Source organism: Xiphophorus hellerii, chromosome 15 (assembly GCF_003331165.1).
Source record: "Xiphophorus hellerii strain 12219 chromosome 15, Xiphophorus_hellerii-4.1, whole genome shotgun sequence".
NCBI classification, from domain to species: Eukaryota; Metazoa; Chordata; class Actinopteri; order Cyprinodontiformes; family Poeciliidae; genus Xiphophorus; species Xiphophorus hellerii.
In genome coordinates, this window is record NC_045686.1 from 5,936,303 (window position 1) to 5,954,601 (window position 18,299).

Sequence of the window (18,299 nt, forward strand, 5' to 3'; positions counted from 1 at the left end):
GAAGAACCAGAACCGAGTCAGAATCTTCCTCACATTTATTCAGAACCACAAACAATAAATAAACTGAACACAGAAAGAGAACAAACCGAACCGGGTCCCGGAGCGGACCCAAACAGTCAGAGCGGAAAGTTCGGTCGGGTTCGGCTCATATCCAGCTCCAGGGGTAGAGGAGCGGCGTCGGTCCGGTCCGGTTCGGCCCGCAGGCGGCGCGCAGCAGCGGGGAGAAGGCGCACAGCGGCAGGGCGAACCCAGACCGAACCTCCAGCGGTTCGGACGGCTTCCCGTCCCGAACCAGCAGCGGGATCGCGATGCGGCGCGCCTGAAGCAGCGGCAGCGCCTCGTGGCCGCGCTCCGCGTGCGCGCGCTTCATCTTGTATCGGTGGTTCTGGAACCAGATCTTGACCTGGTTCGGGGTGAGCTGGATCCGGCCCGCCAGGTGCTCCCGCTCCGGAACCGACAGGTACCGCTGCTGTCGGAAGCGGCGCTCCAGCTCCGAGGTCTGAGCCTTGGAGAACAGAACCCGCCTCTTCCGGTTCTTCTGGGTCGAACCGAGCCGGGCCGCAGCGCCTGGATGCTCACCGGGTCGGTCGGTTCCGGACTCTGAGGCGGGAAGGAAAAGAACTTTTATTACTGTCAGAGACCCGGTTCAGCAGTCCGGACCGGAACCACACCAGAACCATAAAAGTTACCGATAAAAGTTTGGGTCAGGTTCCGGTTCGGCTAAGACCATGAAGACCTGAACCGAACTCAGGACAGGTTCTGGTTCCGGTTTTGATGGAGATGAAAGAGTTCTGACCTGCTGCTCGGCTCCACCTGCTCCAACACTTCGGTTCTGGTTCTGGGTCCGGTTCCGGTTCCTCCCTGGAGCTCTCCTCCTCGGTTCCGGACCCGGATCCTCCTGCGGGGTTCGGAAGGTCCAGAAGATCCCGCACTGAGAATCCGGTTCTGCCTCTGGAGCCGGACGGCATGGCGCAGGCGCAGAAGGAACTGATCCGGGCTCGGTTCGGGTTCGGGTCCAGTTCGGGTCGTTAGAGAGCAGCGGAGCTCCGCGGGGTTCGGTCCATGAAGGGTTCGGCGTTCGGGTCGGACTGAGCCGCTGCGGCGCCGCGGCGCTTTAAGAGGGAGGAAGAGGAGGAGGAGGAAGGTCACATCATCATCATCATCATCATCATCATCATCATGTCAGGCTGCCGGCCGAACCGGTCCGCTTCTTATCTGGACCGGGGGAATCGGGAGGAATGTTTGGTTCTGATGAATATTCTGGGTCAGAGCAACAGGAAGCCTTTCAGAACCGGATCAGAACCATTCAGAGAGACGGCCCAGTTCAACCTGTCCAGCCTGGTGGTGGCAGCATCATGCTGGGGGAGCCAAACCTGGGGTCAAAGTTCAGCTTCCAGCAGGAGGACAGGATGAGATCAGAGCTGGTGGCCTAGTCAAAGTCTAGAGCCGAGCTGCTCAGAACGCAGACCAGGTTCTGCAGAGTTCTGATTCATATAAAAAACACTCCGCACTTTTCAGATTTTAGCTATGAAATTGATGAAACCACTTCCTGGTTCTGATCCACTTCCTGGTTCTGATCCACTTCCTGGTTCCGATCCACTTCCTGGTTCCTGAAGGTCTTCCGGTCTGAGGAAAAGTTCAAAGGGTGTGAGTACTTTTTAGAGGTTCTGTTCCAGTGAATGCCGACCCGGTCCGTTTGGTTCGGAAGGTTCTAAATATTATTATTATTTTAAATCTTCATGATGAAATTTTAATCTGTTATAATTGAAGTTATAAAGCGTCATCAGTGTGTTTGTTGGTGTGTTTGTTGGTGTGTTTGTTGGTGTGTTTGTTGGTGTGTTTGTTGGTGTGTTTGTTGGTGTGTGTGTTGGTGTGTGTGTTGGTGTGTTTGTTGGTGTGTGTGTTGGTGTGTGTGTTGGTGTGTTTGTTGGTGTGTGTGTTGGTGTGTGTGTTGGTGTGTTTGTTGGTGTGTTGGTGTGTGTTGGTGTGTGTGTTGGTGTGTTTGTTGGTGTGTGTGTTGGTGTGTGTGTTGGTGTGTGTGTTGGCGTGTTTGTTGGTGTGTGTGTTGGTGTGTGTGTTGGTGTGTTTGTTGGTGTATGTGTGTGTGTTGGTGTGTGTGTTGGTGTGTTTGTTGGTGTGTGTTGGTGTGTGTGTTGGTGTGTGTGTGTACTCCAGTTTTTCTGTTTGCAAAAAGACAAAGTAAACCAGGAGGATTTAAGTCGATATTTGAATTTGGTCCCATTGAAATGAAAAAATCTAATAAAATCTAATAAAATAAAATCTAATAAAATAAAATCTAATAAAATAAAATAAAACGCTACACCTGAAGATAATTATAAGATTTGAATCAGTTTGTTTTATTTTTACTCTAATTAGAAATAAAATTCTTCAAACTGCATCAGATTCGCGTCTTTCCTGAATTGCGGTCGGACCGTAAAGTGAGGTCACTGGGGGTCAATTGGAGGCCCGGGGGGTCATCCTGCTTGGGGTCAAAGGTCACAGAGAAGTTAGTGTTTGATAAATCATTGATAATCTTCTGTCGGTCTGGATTAAATCCCGTGTTTGGATTTATTCTGGTTCTCCGAGTCTCTGCCGGTCACCTGTTAGCGCGCAGCGCCCCCTGCTGTCTGAAGGAGGAACTGCAGCCAGCTCGGCTCATTATTATTATTATTATTATTATTATTATTATTATCATTATTATTATTATTATTATTATTATTATTATTATTATTATTATTATTATTATTATATGATAAACTAAACCTTCAGCCTGGACACCAGACGGTTGTGGGTTTGAATCCCGGTTCGTCTGAAGGATCACAGAGGATTTACTACCGGAATATTAGAAAAACAAATTAATACACTTTGCACGAATAAAAGACAAATAATAATGATAAAAAATCAAATCTGGATATATCAGATCAATTAAGACAAAAGGAGCAAGAAAAAAAACGAGTGAATGAGATTAAACTGATGAAACTGTTTTAGTTTTACCTGTAAAACTTTTAAAACATAAATAATAAAGTTAAACTCGTTGGATGCTGGAAAATATTTCACAGATCCAATTATTAATGAACGCAAAAATGTTTGACAAAAAAGAGATTTAAACAAAAAAATGATAAAACCAAAACTATCTTCACTAGAGATTTTATTTAGTTTTTATGTTTGAAACATTTTGAGGAAATAAAGTGGCTTTTCAAAATAAAATCCGGCCTGGATTTTGAGCAGACAGGTGGACAGGTGACTGGACCTCACCTGGACGGGAAACCCGGTAAAAACCCGAACTGAGGCAGCTTCTCCGACCCGTCCAGCCTGGACCAGAACCGGTCCAGGTAGGGAGGATCGGAACCAACTCCGTGGAGAGCCGTCCGACTTGTTACTGAGTTCGTAAGGAGTCCGGCTCGACCCGGTTCCGGAGGGACGGGAGCAGAGGAACTGTTTCTGCCTTTAGGCGGCGCTGTTTCTCTTTTCTTGCATTTCTGGTTGTTCAACTTTCACTGCTAAAAAAATATATGTTAATATATTTGATCAAACTACAAGTGCAAACATTAAATAATATACATGTTTTAATTATGAAGTAAATAAATGCAAAAAATAAGGAGTAAATCAGTTTAAAATGTGTTTAATTCAAAATGGTTTTGCAGAGCAGGTAGTGGGCGGGGCTAACACTGCTATGTGCATTCTGATTGGTCTGCATCTGTGTAGGTTCACCAATCAGATGATTTTATTATTTATGATTTTTGCTTTTAATTAATGACTGAAACTTTTGATTAACGTTTCTTATATTTTGTATTTATTGCAATTTATTGAAAGTGTCACTTTCATGAATTTTATGAATTCATTTATGATTTTTATTGAACAAGTTATTTATTTCTTGGATTTCTTGAATGGATAACTCTATGAACTTTATGATGTTACATTTTTATAATACTTTATTATACTTTATGTCAATTTTACAGGAAGCAGAAAACAAACTTTAAATCACAAAGAACAAAATTTTCTTCTTTTTTTTTCTCTGAACTGAAAAGTTCTGAGTTTTAAACTGGAAAACCGGAGTACTGGGAATAAATCCTGCTTGGGCTCTGAAGGTTCTGGTTCTGGTCCAGGACGGAGTAACAGAATCACACATGAAGAGGTTTTATTAGAATAAATCATAAACAAAACAAAGTCGGGCTTTGCAGAAATCCCAAAGTTTATTGAAGTTATTAAATGGACATTTATTCATTTCTGAGTCTCATTAACTCGAAGTTATTCCGGCTTCATTTATCAGACAGATTTTAACCTTCATATTCATTCATTCATTCATTCATTCATTCATTCATTCATAACTGTCATTTAAATGTCAAAGGAAATTTTTTCAGTGTCTGTTTTATTTGTTCGTTTTTTATTGCTTATATTTTATTTGTTTTCATCTATCATTCAGAATTTTAATCAAATTCTTGAAGACATAATATTTTTTTACGTTTGAAAAATGTTGATATTTTATAACTGTTCATTTTAGAGCTAATTTTTTTTATCTAATACTGTCTGAATATTGTATTTTGTTTCGTTTTTACTTATTTATTAAAAGATCGGATATTTGGATTGGTTTGTTGTTTTCAGCCTTTATTATTATTATTATTATTATTATTATTATTATTATTATTATTATTATTATTATTATTCCGGCCGGATTCCCCTCCCCGGACCCTCCGCTCTCCTCGGGCCGCAGAAGAGCCTCTAACCTCGGTCACTCTGTAGGACAAGCCGCCGCTCCAGTCCGCAGGCCCGGGCCCGTCCATCCGAACCGGTTGTCTGAGCGGACCCGGCTCCTGGACTCGAACTGCTTCGGAACCTCCTGTCAATCAGCGAGCAGCTGCCAGGGCCGCAGCGTTATTTTGGTGTAACATTTAAAAATGTTTTTGTCTTTATTATTTAGTTTACCTGTAATCCTGACCATGGCCAGCTGGTGGCAGTAATGAGGCTTGAAGAGGGCTTTTGGCGCTTCTCGGCTTCCGTTCAGTGGGTCCAGACGTCCTGTTTGTCCTGCTGTAGTGTGTTCTTCGGGTTATTTTGTTCTGTTTAACCTTTTTTCTGACTCGGTTCGGTTCGTTTGGATCGCTGCAGCTGCTTTCTGACCCGGCGAGCAGAAGGAAGGTGAGTGAAATTAGAGATAAAGACAGAGGTTTAGCTAAAAAGTGGCGTCTGATGAAGCAGAATTGTTGAGTTTTTCATATACATAACATTTTCTAGTTGCTTTTATTAAATGTTATTTTTTTTTACCGTTTAAAAACTTTTAAAACAAGTTGTAAGAAACAAAAAAATCTAAAAAAATAAGCGGAAAAACATAATGACAACTTGTAAAAGAATATTTTCTATGAAGAACAGCTTGAAAATGACAGAAAGTATATGGAGTTTATTAAACAGTTTAATAAAAAACCAAACAAACCAAGAAACAACAATTACCTGTAATATTTTAAAATGAGTACTGTATGAAAAATATGAAGTAGCAAGTAGATTCAATGTAATATTCTTTTTAAATAAATGATTTAAACACGCAGAAATAGAACTGTTAGATTATATTGAAATGATTGAGAGGCTTCATGTTTCTCAGAACGGTGGAAGAGATTTATGACACTGATGGACACCAGCCATGCAACGGCTATTAATCCCACAATGCACCTCATTAAGCCCCCAGTCCTGCAGGAAGAGGAGGAGTTTCAAACGGAAACTCAATGACGTCACGGAAGTTTATATAAAGGGACTCTGAGCTTCACCAAGTTTAACCAACACTACCGATGTTGTTTGAACCAGAGCTAAGCACCAACGTTTTTTTTTTTTTTTTTTTTTTTTTTTTTTTTTTATTGCAAAACTAACAATAACAACCTCAAACAGCATGTCAATAACAGACATTACAGAAAAAAAACTAATGTCACAACTCCTGCTGTTAACAAAACCAATTACATGCAAGGCTAAAACAAGTATTAAAATAATGATAAAAAATAAAATAAAATTAGATAAAATAATAATAATAAAAAATAATAATAATAATAAAATAAAATAACCTAATCAGAGGGGACTACTAACTGAAATTCTTCCATTAACTCAAACATTTTAATTGCGTTTAAAGTCTGCATCTTTCTCAGACATCTTTTAAAAAAGGAAAGATCATTTTTTAGAGCAGAGAATGAGAGGGAGCATTTTGCATAGCGACATTTATGGATATAATATTTGGTTATAATCATTAGAACATTGACTAAAAATTCAAATTTTTTTTCTTTGATTGATAAACCAAATTTAATGTTTTGTAAGGAAATAAAATCAACATTTGACCAACGTTTGAGCCATGCTAGCCACGCATAGCCTTGCTAATGTTATATAAACAGCTGAGTGGAGATTTACAAGAGCTAATAGCCCCGGGCTAGCTCACCTGGACCAAACGGCTAGTCTAGAAGCTAATGACGCATCGCAAGTGTTTTCTTACTGTTCTGGAAAACTGCTAGCCCTCCTTGTTTTCCATTGGAATGCTGTTCACAGGAGGTCTGGTACCCGGATGAACATTTTATGTGTGTTGTGTAATTTTAAGGTGTTTAGAACTGCATCCAAACAGAGAAGGCCACGCATGCTATAGCCAAACGAACCACAGTGAGCGACTCGTTTAATCTTCTTCCAGGGAATGTTTTCCTTTTCCTTTGTTTCATGCCACGAGGTTTCATAAAATAGCCTCAAGTTCCGCTAAATGTGGATCATAGCTAAATGTGCTATGGGTTATATTTGGCTTTTCTATCAAATAGCTAAGTATCAAACGGTTAGCATTAGCTGTTTGCATTACTTTCTGTCAGAGTTTCCCCCAGTAAACCTGCTCTGCCCGGCGTGCGGTCCACCATGTTTTTGTATTAAAAGATTTTAAGTAGACAGGAAATGTAAAAATACTACTGGGTAATTATATGTTACTGGAAAACATCTCCAGTGAAACAATAGTTAAATATAAAGTAATAAAACAAACCAAAACAAAAAAAAATTAAAATTAATATCAATTATTTGCACCTCTGTTTAATTCAGATTTTGCTTATTGAGATTATCATTGCTGTTAAATTTGATTTAATTGTTCCAGCATACATAAATTAACAGATTCTAAATTGTTTAGCATTTAAATTTAAGATTTTAATGGTCCAGTCTGTTTATCTTCATAGCTGGACTGTTTTGTTAACCATAGCAACAGTCTGATGCTGTGAGTTGAATCTTTGAGTTTGAGCAAATGAATAAACTGTAATTATAACTGATTGTTTTCAGGTTGGCCAGTTAATCTACTCTCTCTCTCCCAGATTAAATCCAACACAGAAGCTGTTAGAGGTGCTGATGGTTTTAGCAGCAAGAGGGGCCCCTAGGTCAGATTCTGCTCCAGGCCTCATGCAGCCTTGGACCGGCCCTGCAGGATGAGTTCAATCTGCTGCGTAGAGCTGAGCAACAAACTGAGATTTAATTTAATGCTAATGTGGCTTTATGAGCTCTAACATTTCTGTCTCTTGAGTTTTTAATAAGAGCCACAGAAACTGTTTTGGTTGCTCCAGTTTATGGGACGAGTAGACAAAGCATTTGGTATGATTTGATGCTTCGTAACCGGAAAAATAATAATAAAATAATATAAAACCATCGTGAAGCGTGACTACGAGGAGAGCGCCAAGCTCCTCACCGGCTGAACCTGCATGATGAGGTTAGCGCTGGTTCGTTAACCGCTAACGCTCCGACCAACCGGAACACAGACATGAACCTTATCAGCACAGACAGCGCCACACGCTGGCGGCGTGTTGAAATGGAAACGCTGCATAATGTTTTGTTCACAAAGATAAACCAATCTCACCGCTAATCAACGCTCCTCTGAAAGCGCGAAGACGAGTTATTCCTGCGGTTCACGTAGAGCTGCGCAACCAGAGCTAACGCGGCGGGTTTAAGCTCTTACCTTGATGTGGAGTTCGCCAAATAACATAATCATTCACAGAGGGATATGTAAATATCTGGTCAGTCTGTGTCCAGTTTGAGTGAAAGGAGGCGATCCGCGCTGAGTTAAACTTCAGAAATCAAGCAGCAGCGTGAGGCAAAGCGCAGACGCTCCAGCGGTGTCGTTGGTCGGCTCTGCCGGCTTTAAGTGCATCAACTATAAACCATCTGTTAGGAATAAATTTGAAATGCTCAGAGCAACAGAGACGCTTAGGAAACATATATATATATAAAAAAAAAAAGTTTTTATTTTCTAAAAGCAAAAGAGCTGTGAGGATCAGGGCCACTGGGAACAAAAGGACTCTGACTTTTTAAGGAAAGGTTGGATTCTGAGATTAAACTTGGGTTGAATTCCTGTGTCCCCTCTGTCCCTCCAGATGTCCCCGCGGCCCCTGGAGCCCCTGGCCAGGCGGGTGATGAAGGGCGTGGTCATAGTGGAGCTGCTGGGCGTGTTTGGGGCCTACTTCCTGTTCCACAGGATGAACAACAGTCAGGGTAGGACGTGCGGCCCATCGGCCATGTTGCTCAGGGAAGAAAACATCTGCAGGATCATCTGCTCTCTTCTCTTCCTGCTGCAGAGTTCAGGAGCTCCATGAACAGCCGCTTCCCTTCAGTGCTGGAAGGTGAGCTCAGCTCTGCTCTCTGGGCCGGTTCTGGTGAGCCCGGCTGGGCTGCTGGTTCCACCTTTACTGAGCGAGCCCAGTTCAGCCCAGTTCAGCGGATCTGGGAAAGGAGCTGGGTTGTGTAAAGCGGCCAGCAGGGGGCAGAGTGGAGCTTACACCGAATCTCAGAACCAGAACCGGATCCAGTTTAAAACATTAACCAGTCAGGATCAGAAAAATATTCCAGAGTTTATTAACAAAAGAAAATGTTTGTGTGAAGCTTTAATAAATGAAAATAGTTTAATAATGAAACAGTCTTTGATAGTCTCTCCTGTCCTCCCAGTTTACTACCAGTCCAACGAGTGGGCCGGGATCTATGGGATCCGGGAGCGGGACCAGGAAGCCTGGGCGGCCAAACGGGACTGAGCTACTTCCTGTTCCTCCTGAAGGTCCCGCAGCCCCTCGTCTTCCTCCTGATGAAGGAGCTCTTCCTGCGGCGCAGCGTCTGGGAGTCCCGGCCGTGGATCCAGTCGTCCCGCTGCGATTCCCACTTCAGCTGCTTCAGGCCTAAAAAGAGGAAGAGGAGGAAGAGCGGATGTCAGAACCAAGCAGGTTCAATCCTTAAAGGGACAGTTTGGCTTTAAAAGCAGGAGAATCTGAACCAGCCAATCAGGAGCCGTCCTGGAACCAAAGGGGCGGAGCCTACCACTTCTATCCATCCCATAATATCAGAGAAAGGATCAACTGGTCCCCTCCAGAACCGGATCGGAACCAACCCAACAGTAATAAAAGCAAACTGTCCCTTTAAGGAGCAGAACCGGTTCTGTTGGACCAACTGGACTCTGAATGTTCTGACCTGCTGGAATCCAAACTAAAATAAAACGGTTATGTCTCCTGATTCATGCACAAACGCTTCTAAATGTTTTCCGGCCCCGTTCTGGTCTGGTTCCGGTCTGTTCTGGTCCGGTTCCGGTCCTACCTGCTCTGTCGCTGTTAGCCATGGCGTTCATGCTGATGTTGTCCAACTTGCAGTCGGTGTTTTCGTCCAGCAGCGATCCAAACTGCAGGAAAACAGGAGAATGAGAATTGCCTGCAGCGCCCCCCGCTGGCTGAAACCGGACCATCCGATCTGAGCCCAAAACAAAGCCGACCCGGTTCTGCAGGGAAATAACTCACCTCCTCCGCTGAAGCACACACGCCTCCGTCTTTCCTTCGTTTCTTCTTCTTGTCCTTCTGCGGTTCTGGAAGAACCAGGAAGTGAAACAGGAAGTGATTCCAGATGCTGCAGAACTTCCTGCAGAGTCAAAAAAGACACAAACCTAAAGGTCCGGAGGAATTCGGCTCCTTGAAGGACTTCCTCTTCCTGGTTTGAGGAATGGCAGGAAGCTCCGCCTCTTCGCCTGAACCTGCAGGAAGGAAAACACACTTCCTGTTGGGATCCCAGCGGATCATCAGGGAGGAAGAGGAGGAGCCGAACCGACCTTCAGGAACGTCTTCATCCTGGCCGTCCTCCAGCTCTGGAACTGCAGGAGGGACAAACCGGGATAAACCAGGAGGAAGGCAAGCGGACCGTCCTGAAGAACGCTCCCTACCTTCATCATCATCAGGGTCCATGAAGGTCCCGCCTTCGTCCTCTCCAAAGTCTTCCTCATCCATGCTGCCCAGGGACACCTCCTCATCGTCCAGGTCATCCTCCAAGTCCGAGTCCTCCGAGTCCCTGCCTTTCTTACTGCGGACGTTCCTGGGAAACATGGGAACATCAGAACCGGAACCAACTGGGACCGTCAGTTGATTGAGCTCATTGATCCTAAATTCACAGACGGTGTTACGTGATCCATCCACCAGGGGGCGACTCTGCAGGTCAGAGCCAATAAAACATGTTTATCATTAAAGTAATTAATGTTTCCTGTGATGCTCTCCTCTGATTGGTCGGCTTCACACCTGTCACCTGTAATGAGGCCAGTTAGCCCCACCCCCGGTTCGTTCTAAATAAAATGATTAAATGTTTCTGAACAGTCAAGGCTGGAAACTTCCAGACATTTTTCTAAATTTTCAGCCTTAATTTCTTTTCATGGATTCTGGAAAACTCACCCTGCAAAGTCCAGGTCCGGAAAGATGGTGAAGTCGGCCTCCAAGGAATCTGTTGGGATCATGGGAATGTTTCAACTAGGGCTAAAACAATTCCTCCAGTGATTCGAGTTCCTTGATTATTAAAATTCCTCCAGGAAAATTTATCTGCTTCGTTAAATTATGTTTTATTATTTAGCGCGCCGTGTTCCGGCCAGGTTATTATTCGCGTTGCGCAGCGCTCACTTCCGCCTGACTCCTTAACGAAAGCTAAGTGTTAGCAGCGTATGGTCCAGTTTTCTAGTTCAGCCTGGGAGGATTTTGATTGATGATTTTGTCTTTGTCGTTTTTCGGGGACCAATAAGCATCTTTAAAATGACTGGCGCCATGCCTGGAGTACGGCAGCTTTTCTCCTCCCGGAGCCGCTGCCTGCTGGCGGTTCAGAGCGCTGCAGGTGTATTTATACAGGTGAGCGGATGGACTGAACGCTGTGGGCGGCCGAGCATTAGATGATTAACATAAGTAGCTTTACGGACGAACCGAAACATTTATTTTATATCATCCCGGTCTCAACAAATGGGTGGCGGAGAACGTTGTGGTGGCGCGTAGCTGGTAGATGTTTCTGAGTGTGACGAACGAAGGAGTCAAATCCCGTCGCTAACATAAAGCTATAAATGTCTGGGAAAGGTCAGAGTTCATCTATTAAACTGACTGGAGATGAACACAGGAACCAAAAGACGTTTTTATAAGCGTATTTGTGAGCCTGCTTCTTTATTATGGACCTGAATATAATTTCAGATTATTGTATAACTTTTCTTCAGGTTAACTTGGAAAGTGATCCATTATTGTTACGAGTTAATTTTCTAAACTACAGAAAAGTTATTTTTATCGAAGCTAAAATGTGAAAAATTGGTCTGATGTTGATATGATGGTAAAACTGCTGTTAGATTTACCAACGTTTTATTTTATCTTTTTTTTATCCGATTACTCGATTAATTGATAATCGATATATTACTCGATTACTAAAATATTCGTTTACCACAGCCCTAGTTTCAAACATCCTTGTTAACGACTCGTTAGGAACGACTCGTTAGTACCGAGTGCCTCCTCGAACTCGTCGTCATCCACGCTCTCCACGCTCTCCTCGTCTCCGTCGGGTCGCGGCTGCCGGCTCTGCTTCTCCTGCTGCCGTTTCTTGAAGAAGCTGCAGAAATAGAACCGGATTCTGGGTCATCCGGGTCGGAACCGGACTCTGGGTCGGACCTGGGCGGAACGGCGAGACTCACCGGTGGAAGAAGACCTGGTCCACGGGGATCTGGCTCTCGTCTCTGGACAGGAACTCGGCGCCGTTCACTGGAAGAACCCAGAGTGAGAATCGGACCTGGAAACGTTCGGAACCAGAAGCACCGGCAGGGAAAACTCACCTGGCAGCGAGCCGACCGGGAACCGCTGCTTGGGCCTCAGTGCCGCAGAATCCGTGTTTTCTGACAAACAGACAGGAAATTGGATCAGAACCGGCCCGGGTCGGGAAGGACCAAGAGAGCGGATCCGGGATTCTCACGTTTTCCTCTGAGCTGCTTTGGATTCCTGAAGACGAAGCGATCCAGGAACCGGATCAGCGTGAAGTCCTGGAGCGGGTCGCCCGAGTACTGGACCGGTTCTCCCTGCGGACAGGAAACACATGAAACCCAGGCCAGGTTCTGGAGGACCGGGCTGGGTTCTGGCGTACCTGCAGGACGGTTCTGGCGAACAGGGACACCGATGGGTGGAAGTGCAGAGACAGCTGCAGAGGGGGAACAAAACCGGGTCAGAACAGAACACAATCCAGAACCGGGTCGTTTGGGTCGGTTCCTCACCCGGTGCAGCTCCCACAGCGGCGAGCGGTCGGCGCCGCAGAACAGCGGGTTCCTGTGGACCGGGTCGTAGTTCTGGGAGCTCCGCCCTCCTGTCAGAACATTCAGATGTCAGAACCGGGTCGGACCAGAACCGCCTCGACCACACCTGTTCTGATCCAAATCAGAACCAAGAAGGGACCAAGCACCTTCCAGGTTCTGGTGGTGGACCCATGACGCCGTGGGCCGGGTCGCTGGTTCCGCCACAGCCGGAGACTCCTCCTCTTCCTCCTCTTCATCGAGGCGCCTCTCCTCACAGACATCTTTAAACTCCTCCTCTTCCTCCGCCCCGTCCTGTCAGAACCCATCAGAACCAGAACCAATCAGAACATCAACAGGAGTTAATATGAGGTGAAACCCGATCCCAGTGGTACCGCCCGAAGGCCCGGTTCCGGCCCGGTTCCCTCACCTCCCCCTGCTGCAGCAGCATCCGCAGGCCCGGCTTGGCCTTCATCACCTCGGAGATGAGGAAGAGCGCCCCGGCGGCGAAGCAGGCGCCCTGCTGCGCGGCGACCTGCAGCAGCCGCTTGGCGAAGGCCTTGACGCGCCGCGGCGCCACGTCCGCCTTCAGCGCCTTGAACAGCAGGTTGAGGAACAGGCTCTGCCGCGGCGACACCGCCAGCCCCGGGTCCAGCAGCTTCCTGTCGGAATATAAATGAATGTTTATAGCTACAGTCTGACAGGGCATGAGTTTAATAGCTACACAGCAGAAACCGAAATTTCCAGTCAGGTCAGAGTAGTAGAATGTCTTATTACTGGTGAAAAGTATTTTGATTAGAGTAACGCATTACTCTGTAAGTTACTTGGTAATGCGTTAGATTACTGATCAATTAGATTATGATGTTACTAAATAAGTTACTAAGACAAACTGTTAAAAATGTTCGGCCAGTAAAGTTAGTGACAAGATTCACTGCAGAATGAAACTAATAAAGTTATTAGTAACTTACTTTATTAATTACTTTTGAATCAGTGAAGTAACGAAGTTACAATTTAATCAGCCTTTTCCAAAGTAAGTGGGAACCAGTGCCCACTGGGTTTTCTCCAGTTGGTGGGTCTCTTACTTGTACAGGGCCACGTAGAAGCGGTCGGACACGCTCTGCTGCGCGTCCAGGACCTGGAACAGCAGCATCAGCGCCTGCACCGCCGTGTTGAACTTGGCCACGTGGACGACCCGGAACAGCGTGTCCAGCTGCTCGCGCACCTTCTCGTCTCCGGCGTCGGCGTAGGGATACGCCCGGTTGACGCCGGTCAGCAAAGCGCTCAGCATCTTGGACTCCACGTCCTTTTTCTTGACGCAGGCGCCAAAGAAGGAGAAGTAGACGGCGATGAGCTTGGCGGCCAACGGCGCCTCGTCATGGCTCAGCATCACCTGGCTCAGGAAGCACACGGCGTAGTACTGAGCCTTTGCGCCGACGTTGGGCCGGAACATGAGGCGCTCCACCTCGCAGCACACCACCGCCTTCATGTTGGGGTGGTTGTGTAGCAGCGTCTCCAGCAGGTGCGCCGCCTTGGCCGCCATCTTGTAGTCGGGGTCGCCCAGCTTGTTGACCACCTGGACCAGCAGCGCCCTCTCCTGCTCGGGCCGGCTGCTCAGCAGCTCGTGGGCGGTGGTCAGCGCCTTGACCTTGGTGGCCCCCACCGTGTCGTGGCCCACCTCGTCCAGAGCCGCCACGAACTGGGCCACCTGCTGCTTCAGCTGGTGCTCGAAGTACCAAAGGATGAGGCGGCGGTCGCGGGCGTCGCGGTTGCCGCTCGCCCGCTCCTCCAGCTGGTCGAAGGGGCGCTGGGCGAAGGGGCGGAGCTTCCGGTGCTCGGGCAGCAGGTCGGACAGCAGCAGCTCCCGTATCGTGTCCAGGGCCATCAGGCCCATCCGTCGGCTGCCCTTCCTCTTCACCATGGAAACCAGCGTCTCCACGTGCTCCAGCATGTGCACCGGCGCGTCCTGCACCAGCACCGTCATGGCGGCCATGCGGTCGGCCAGCGCGCCGGAGGAGACCACCGTCTTCATCCAGGCGGAGTTGGCTCCTCTCTGCATGTTCTTCTTGGTGCGGTACAGCTCCACCTCGGACTCAAACAGTCGCTGCGCCAGCTCCTTGTAGCGGGAAACCACCGCCGCGTCCTGTGGCGTATCCGAGCCTTCTGAGGCGTACTCAAGCTCGAACCACTTCCCGCCCGGCTTGATGAGCAGAACCTGCCGCGGCTGGAACTCAAACTGGGCCGGCTTCTGCTTTGTCTTTTTCCCAGGTGGAACCGGAACATCTTCCTTCTTCTTCTGTTTTTTACTCTGAGAGCTGGACACTTGATCCACGGCCGACGCTTCTGCAGCGTTTTTTCCCTTCCTGTGGTCTGCAGCGGCGCCGTTCTCCGGCTGGTCCGGGACGCTTTGGCACCCGGTGTGGGCCCGGATCCCCAGTTTGGAGATGAATCCCTCCAGCTCTCCCTCCTCCAGGTCGTCAATGGCTTCCTTCATCCCTCCATCAACGAGCTCGGTGGAGTCATCAATGGCCGCCAGCAGGATGTAGTCCGCCTGCAGACGGAGAGCAGGGCTCAGAGATCCCACACTGTTTCACTTTTAACGTTTTACAAAGTTTACATTTCAATTAAACTGCACCTCCAGTCCAAAACAACATTTTTACGTCATAAACCAACACCATGCAGATGAAGCTCGGGCTGTTAGCACCACCTGCTGGCAGAGTGAGGTACTACACCCAGAGGATCCTGATCTTCAGGGATCATGGTGAGTTTTAAAAAAAAGGAAATGTGCTGAAAGAACTTCCTCAGAGCAGAAATTAAACCAAAAACTGTACAGAAATAAGTAATTAAATAAAAACATTTTGCATTAAAGATTAAAAACTGTTCTACCCTTCACCTCTGTTCAGGTTTTAGCTTCACATTCTGTGAATAAATCTCTTAATGACATTTTGCTGTTCGATTATCTTTTAATCCAATTTAATCCCTAAACTGTATCGTTGTTCAGTCCAGCAGAAAAGACCCAGCTTTTCACATGGTGGTGATAGAAGGCTCTGTTATTGCATTTAAGGCAAGAAAATCCTTTTCTTATTTAAAAATGTAATTATTTATGTTGTATTTCTAATATTGTATAAAAGCAGCTCAAGTGGGTAAATGGCAAATCTGCAGAATGTTCAGATATTTTTATCTGAATAATAGATTTTTCTCTTCTGTTTTTCAATGACTGAATAAAAACCTAAAGTGATTAAACGCAGCTACTGTTTGCAGTCTGGCGACACAAATCACTTCTGTGACGTCATCTCATCCTAAAGAGCGAACCTGACCAATCCCCACTGGTTCTGTTCAGTTTCATCGGGTCAGAACTCCAACAGGGTTCTGTTAGTGAGCCCGACCTGCTGAAGCTTCTCTACCGAACCGAACCAAACCGTGGGTCCGTTCGCTGGGCCTCGCTGATATTTAGGACCCGTTTCAACATGTGTCGAACCGGACCAGGAGCTCCACTGGTGGGAAACATCTGGACCTCCACTCACACCCAGGGTTCTGTTGTAACGGATGTCCCGTCATCCCCAACCGAACCGCTGACTGACCTGGGTCCCTCCGAGCCGCAGCACCTCCTCCAGGTTGAGGTCCTCTCCTCCTGGAGTCTCCTCCTCCTCGCTGTTCTCCTCCTGCTGGGACTCATCGGAGCTCCTGCTGTCCGCCATGCTGTCTCTGCGGCGTGGAGAGCAGCGCCGGATGTAGACAGTGAGAGGCAGCGAGAGAGCGCCAGCGCCCCCATAGGTCGGAGGGGGAACTGCACCCCAGACTGCACACTGCAGACGGAAATTTCTTTCGTAAATGTTATTCTAAGTAAGAAATGACAAAATTGTCTGTAGAAACCGTGGCCATCCTCAAACCAAACATTTCATTTCGACTATTAATACTTTTATCATCACTTTAGCTTTTTAAAAAAGTATTTAGTCTTAAAAACGGCACAAATGATTCAGGAAGACATATTTCTATAACATTCAGAAAAATATAGGAGATAAAAGGAAAACGGGAAGAAAACGGAAAACTGGAATAAATATTTATACATATCAGATTAGGGCTTACCTAAAGTAATTGGTAAAGTGCGACAAAACTATATGATGATTGCAATCTGCCCAAAACGCCACAGTGTGTATTTATCGAACGGACTGCAAATGAATCAGAAAGGAGACAGTTCAAAGAACCAATTTAGATCATGAGAAAATATTTTTGGAAGCGATGTAAGTAAAATAAAAGGTCAAATTGTGTTACTTTTGAAAAATATAAATCTAATAAGGAGAATTTATATTACTACTATTAATTTGCTTATTCATCATTAGTAATTTATCTGAGTTATTTTTCTCCTTTCCCTCCGTTAATTTCTTGTCCCCTCTCCAGGCCACCTGGGGGCGGTAATGCTTTCTATAGTTCTTTGCCAACCGTCATTAAAACAAAGAAGTAATGTCGCGCTTTAATCCGCCTGCCGGAGGATCGGACCGCAGGATGTTTGGTCTAATGTCATGGTTTGAGATTGATGCGATTCTTTTCAGGTAAATTATAATTCGGAAACACTATTCTAAGTTATTTATTGTTTTTCTGACAAAGTTATTGAAATCATTTTTGTATCAAGCAGCGCGGCAGACAAGAAACCGCCTGACTTCGAACTCAGCGACGTTTTGTTTGGCTGCTGGACTCCCTAAAACGTCTGAGAAACAAAAATGGCGTCAGGAATCAGCAGCAGATCGAGGATGGACATTGAGAGGAATCTCTCCAATCAAGTGAGGATCTGCTGGACTCATTAAGGTAGGCAAAGCAACTCCGGTTATCATCCATCAGGAGCGGTGGATGCTAACGCTGTTGACGGACATCATATCTTTTTCCATCAATAGAGTAAAGCGCGCTATTCTGATCTAGATAAGATTCTTACATTTTCTATGGAAAAATAAGGCACATAAAGTACTCTGTTCTCTCACATTCTTTAGCTGAACGAGGTTTAAATGTTTTGACATTTATTGTCTTTAATCAAATATTTAAAATTAATTCCATTAAGAGATTTTTAAAATTCCATGTGGAATATTATAACGATCATCTGTTAAAATAGGCGATCTCATCACCACAGGCCCCTACAGTTGATATGTGGATATTGCATATTTCTGCTATTGTCTCAGTCGAAAAATTGACCCATGATCTTCTTCAAAAGTCGGACAAATTTTGGAGGATCTGGAACCCACCTCAATCTTTCTTACAGAGAATGTAATTTTTTACTTATTTTTTCTTTTTTTTCTCACTTTTACACTCAGTATGTCATTCATTTGATTGTCCGACCGTTTCGACTACTTTGAACCATGCCTGGGAATGTCTGTCTGTATTTAGTGTATGTAGGTTGTATGTATGTTTTTATGTGGACACTGTAATGCTCCTTGTTGATTTGGGGTGGGTTATTTTTGTTTATTTTTGTTGATGTTTAAATAAAGTTATGAAAATCCCCCCAAAAAAATTAAAAAAAATAGGTGATCAACTGAAACCCCAATTTTTTTGTTGCATTGTCGTTTCTCAGTTGGAAAACTTCTATTCAAATTAGCGAAGTTTCATCAGCAGGTTCTGTTATGTTGGAGTCTGTATATATTAATACAGCTATTCTCCTCATCAGATGGAACTATGCTTACATGATACATATTTATGTATCATCATATCTACATAACTGAGATGATTAGAATAGAATAGAAGTACTTTATTCATCCCAGCAGGGAAATTACTTCGCAGTTACAGCATAGAGACAAGACAC

The 18,299-nt window shown here is 45.4% G+C and overlaps 3 protein-coding genes across 4 annotated transcripts; 1 reads left to right on the plus strand and 2 right to left on the minus strand.

Annotated features, from left to right (window-relative positions):
- Positions 1 to 17: 17 nt before the first annotated feature.
- nkx2.2b (NK2 homeobox 2b) lies at positions 18 to 1,862 on the minus strand. The gene is made up of 2 exons (XM_032584982.1): positions 797 to 1,862; positions 18 to 600 (listed from the first exon to the last, which is right to left on the minus strand). The coding sequence occupies exons 1-2, from the start codon at positions 966 to 968 to the stop codon at positions 146 to 148; spliced, it is 627 nt and encodes a 208-aa protein (XP_032440873.1). The 5' UTR covers positions 969 to 1,862; the 3' UTR covers positions 18 to 145.
- Positions 1,863 to 4,980: 3,118 nt separating this feature from the next.
- LOC116733957 (protein CEBPZOS) lies at positions 4,981 to 9,477 on the plus strand. The gene is made up of 4 exons (XM_032584999.1): positions 4,981 to 5,136; positions 8,355 to 8,472; positions 8,556 to 8,600; positions 8,923 to 9,477. The coding sequence occupies exons 2-4, from the start codon at positions 8,355 to 8,357 to the stop codon at positions 9,003 to 9,005; spliced, it is 246 nt and encodes an 81-aa protein (XP_032440890.1). The 5' UTR covers positions 4,981 to 5,136; the 3' UTR covers positions 9,006 to 9,477.
- On the minus strand, positions 8,810 to 16,254 carry cebpz (CCAAT enhancer binding protein zeta). Of its 2 annotated transcripts, none has more exons than XM_032584857.1 (17): positions 16,096 to 16,254; positions 13,600 to 15,065; positions 12,948 to 13,179; positions 12,688 to 12,832; positions 12,503 to 12,591; positions 12,376 to 12,429; positions 12,208 to 12,310; positions 12,071 to 12,130; positions 11,933 to 11,999; positions 11,744 to 11,850; positions 10,671 to 10,719; positions 10,177 to 10,320; positions 10,061 to 10,104; positions 9,899 to 9,985; positions 9,756 to 9,820; positions 9,559 to 9,640; positions 8,810 to 9,146 (listed from the first exon to the last, which is right to left on the minus strand). In XM_032584857.1, the coding sequence occupies exons 1-17, from the start codon at positions 16,210 to 16,212 to the stop codon at positions 9,007 to 9,009; spliced, it is 3,051 nt and encodes a 1,016-aa protein (XP_032440748.1). In that variant the 5' UTR covers positions 16,213 to 16,254; the 3' UTR covers positions 8,810 to 9,006. The 2 variants fall into 2 exon arrangements, with proteins under 2 accessions (XP_032440748.1, XP_032440747.1); XM_032584856.1 differs by having other exon boundaries at positions 10,061 to 10,107; positions 10,174 to 10,320.
- Positions 16,255 to 18,299: the final 2,045 nt, after the last annotated feature.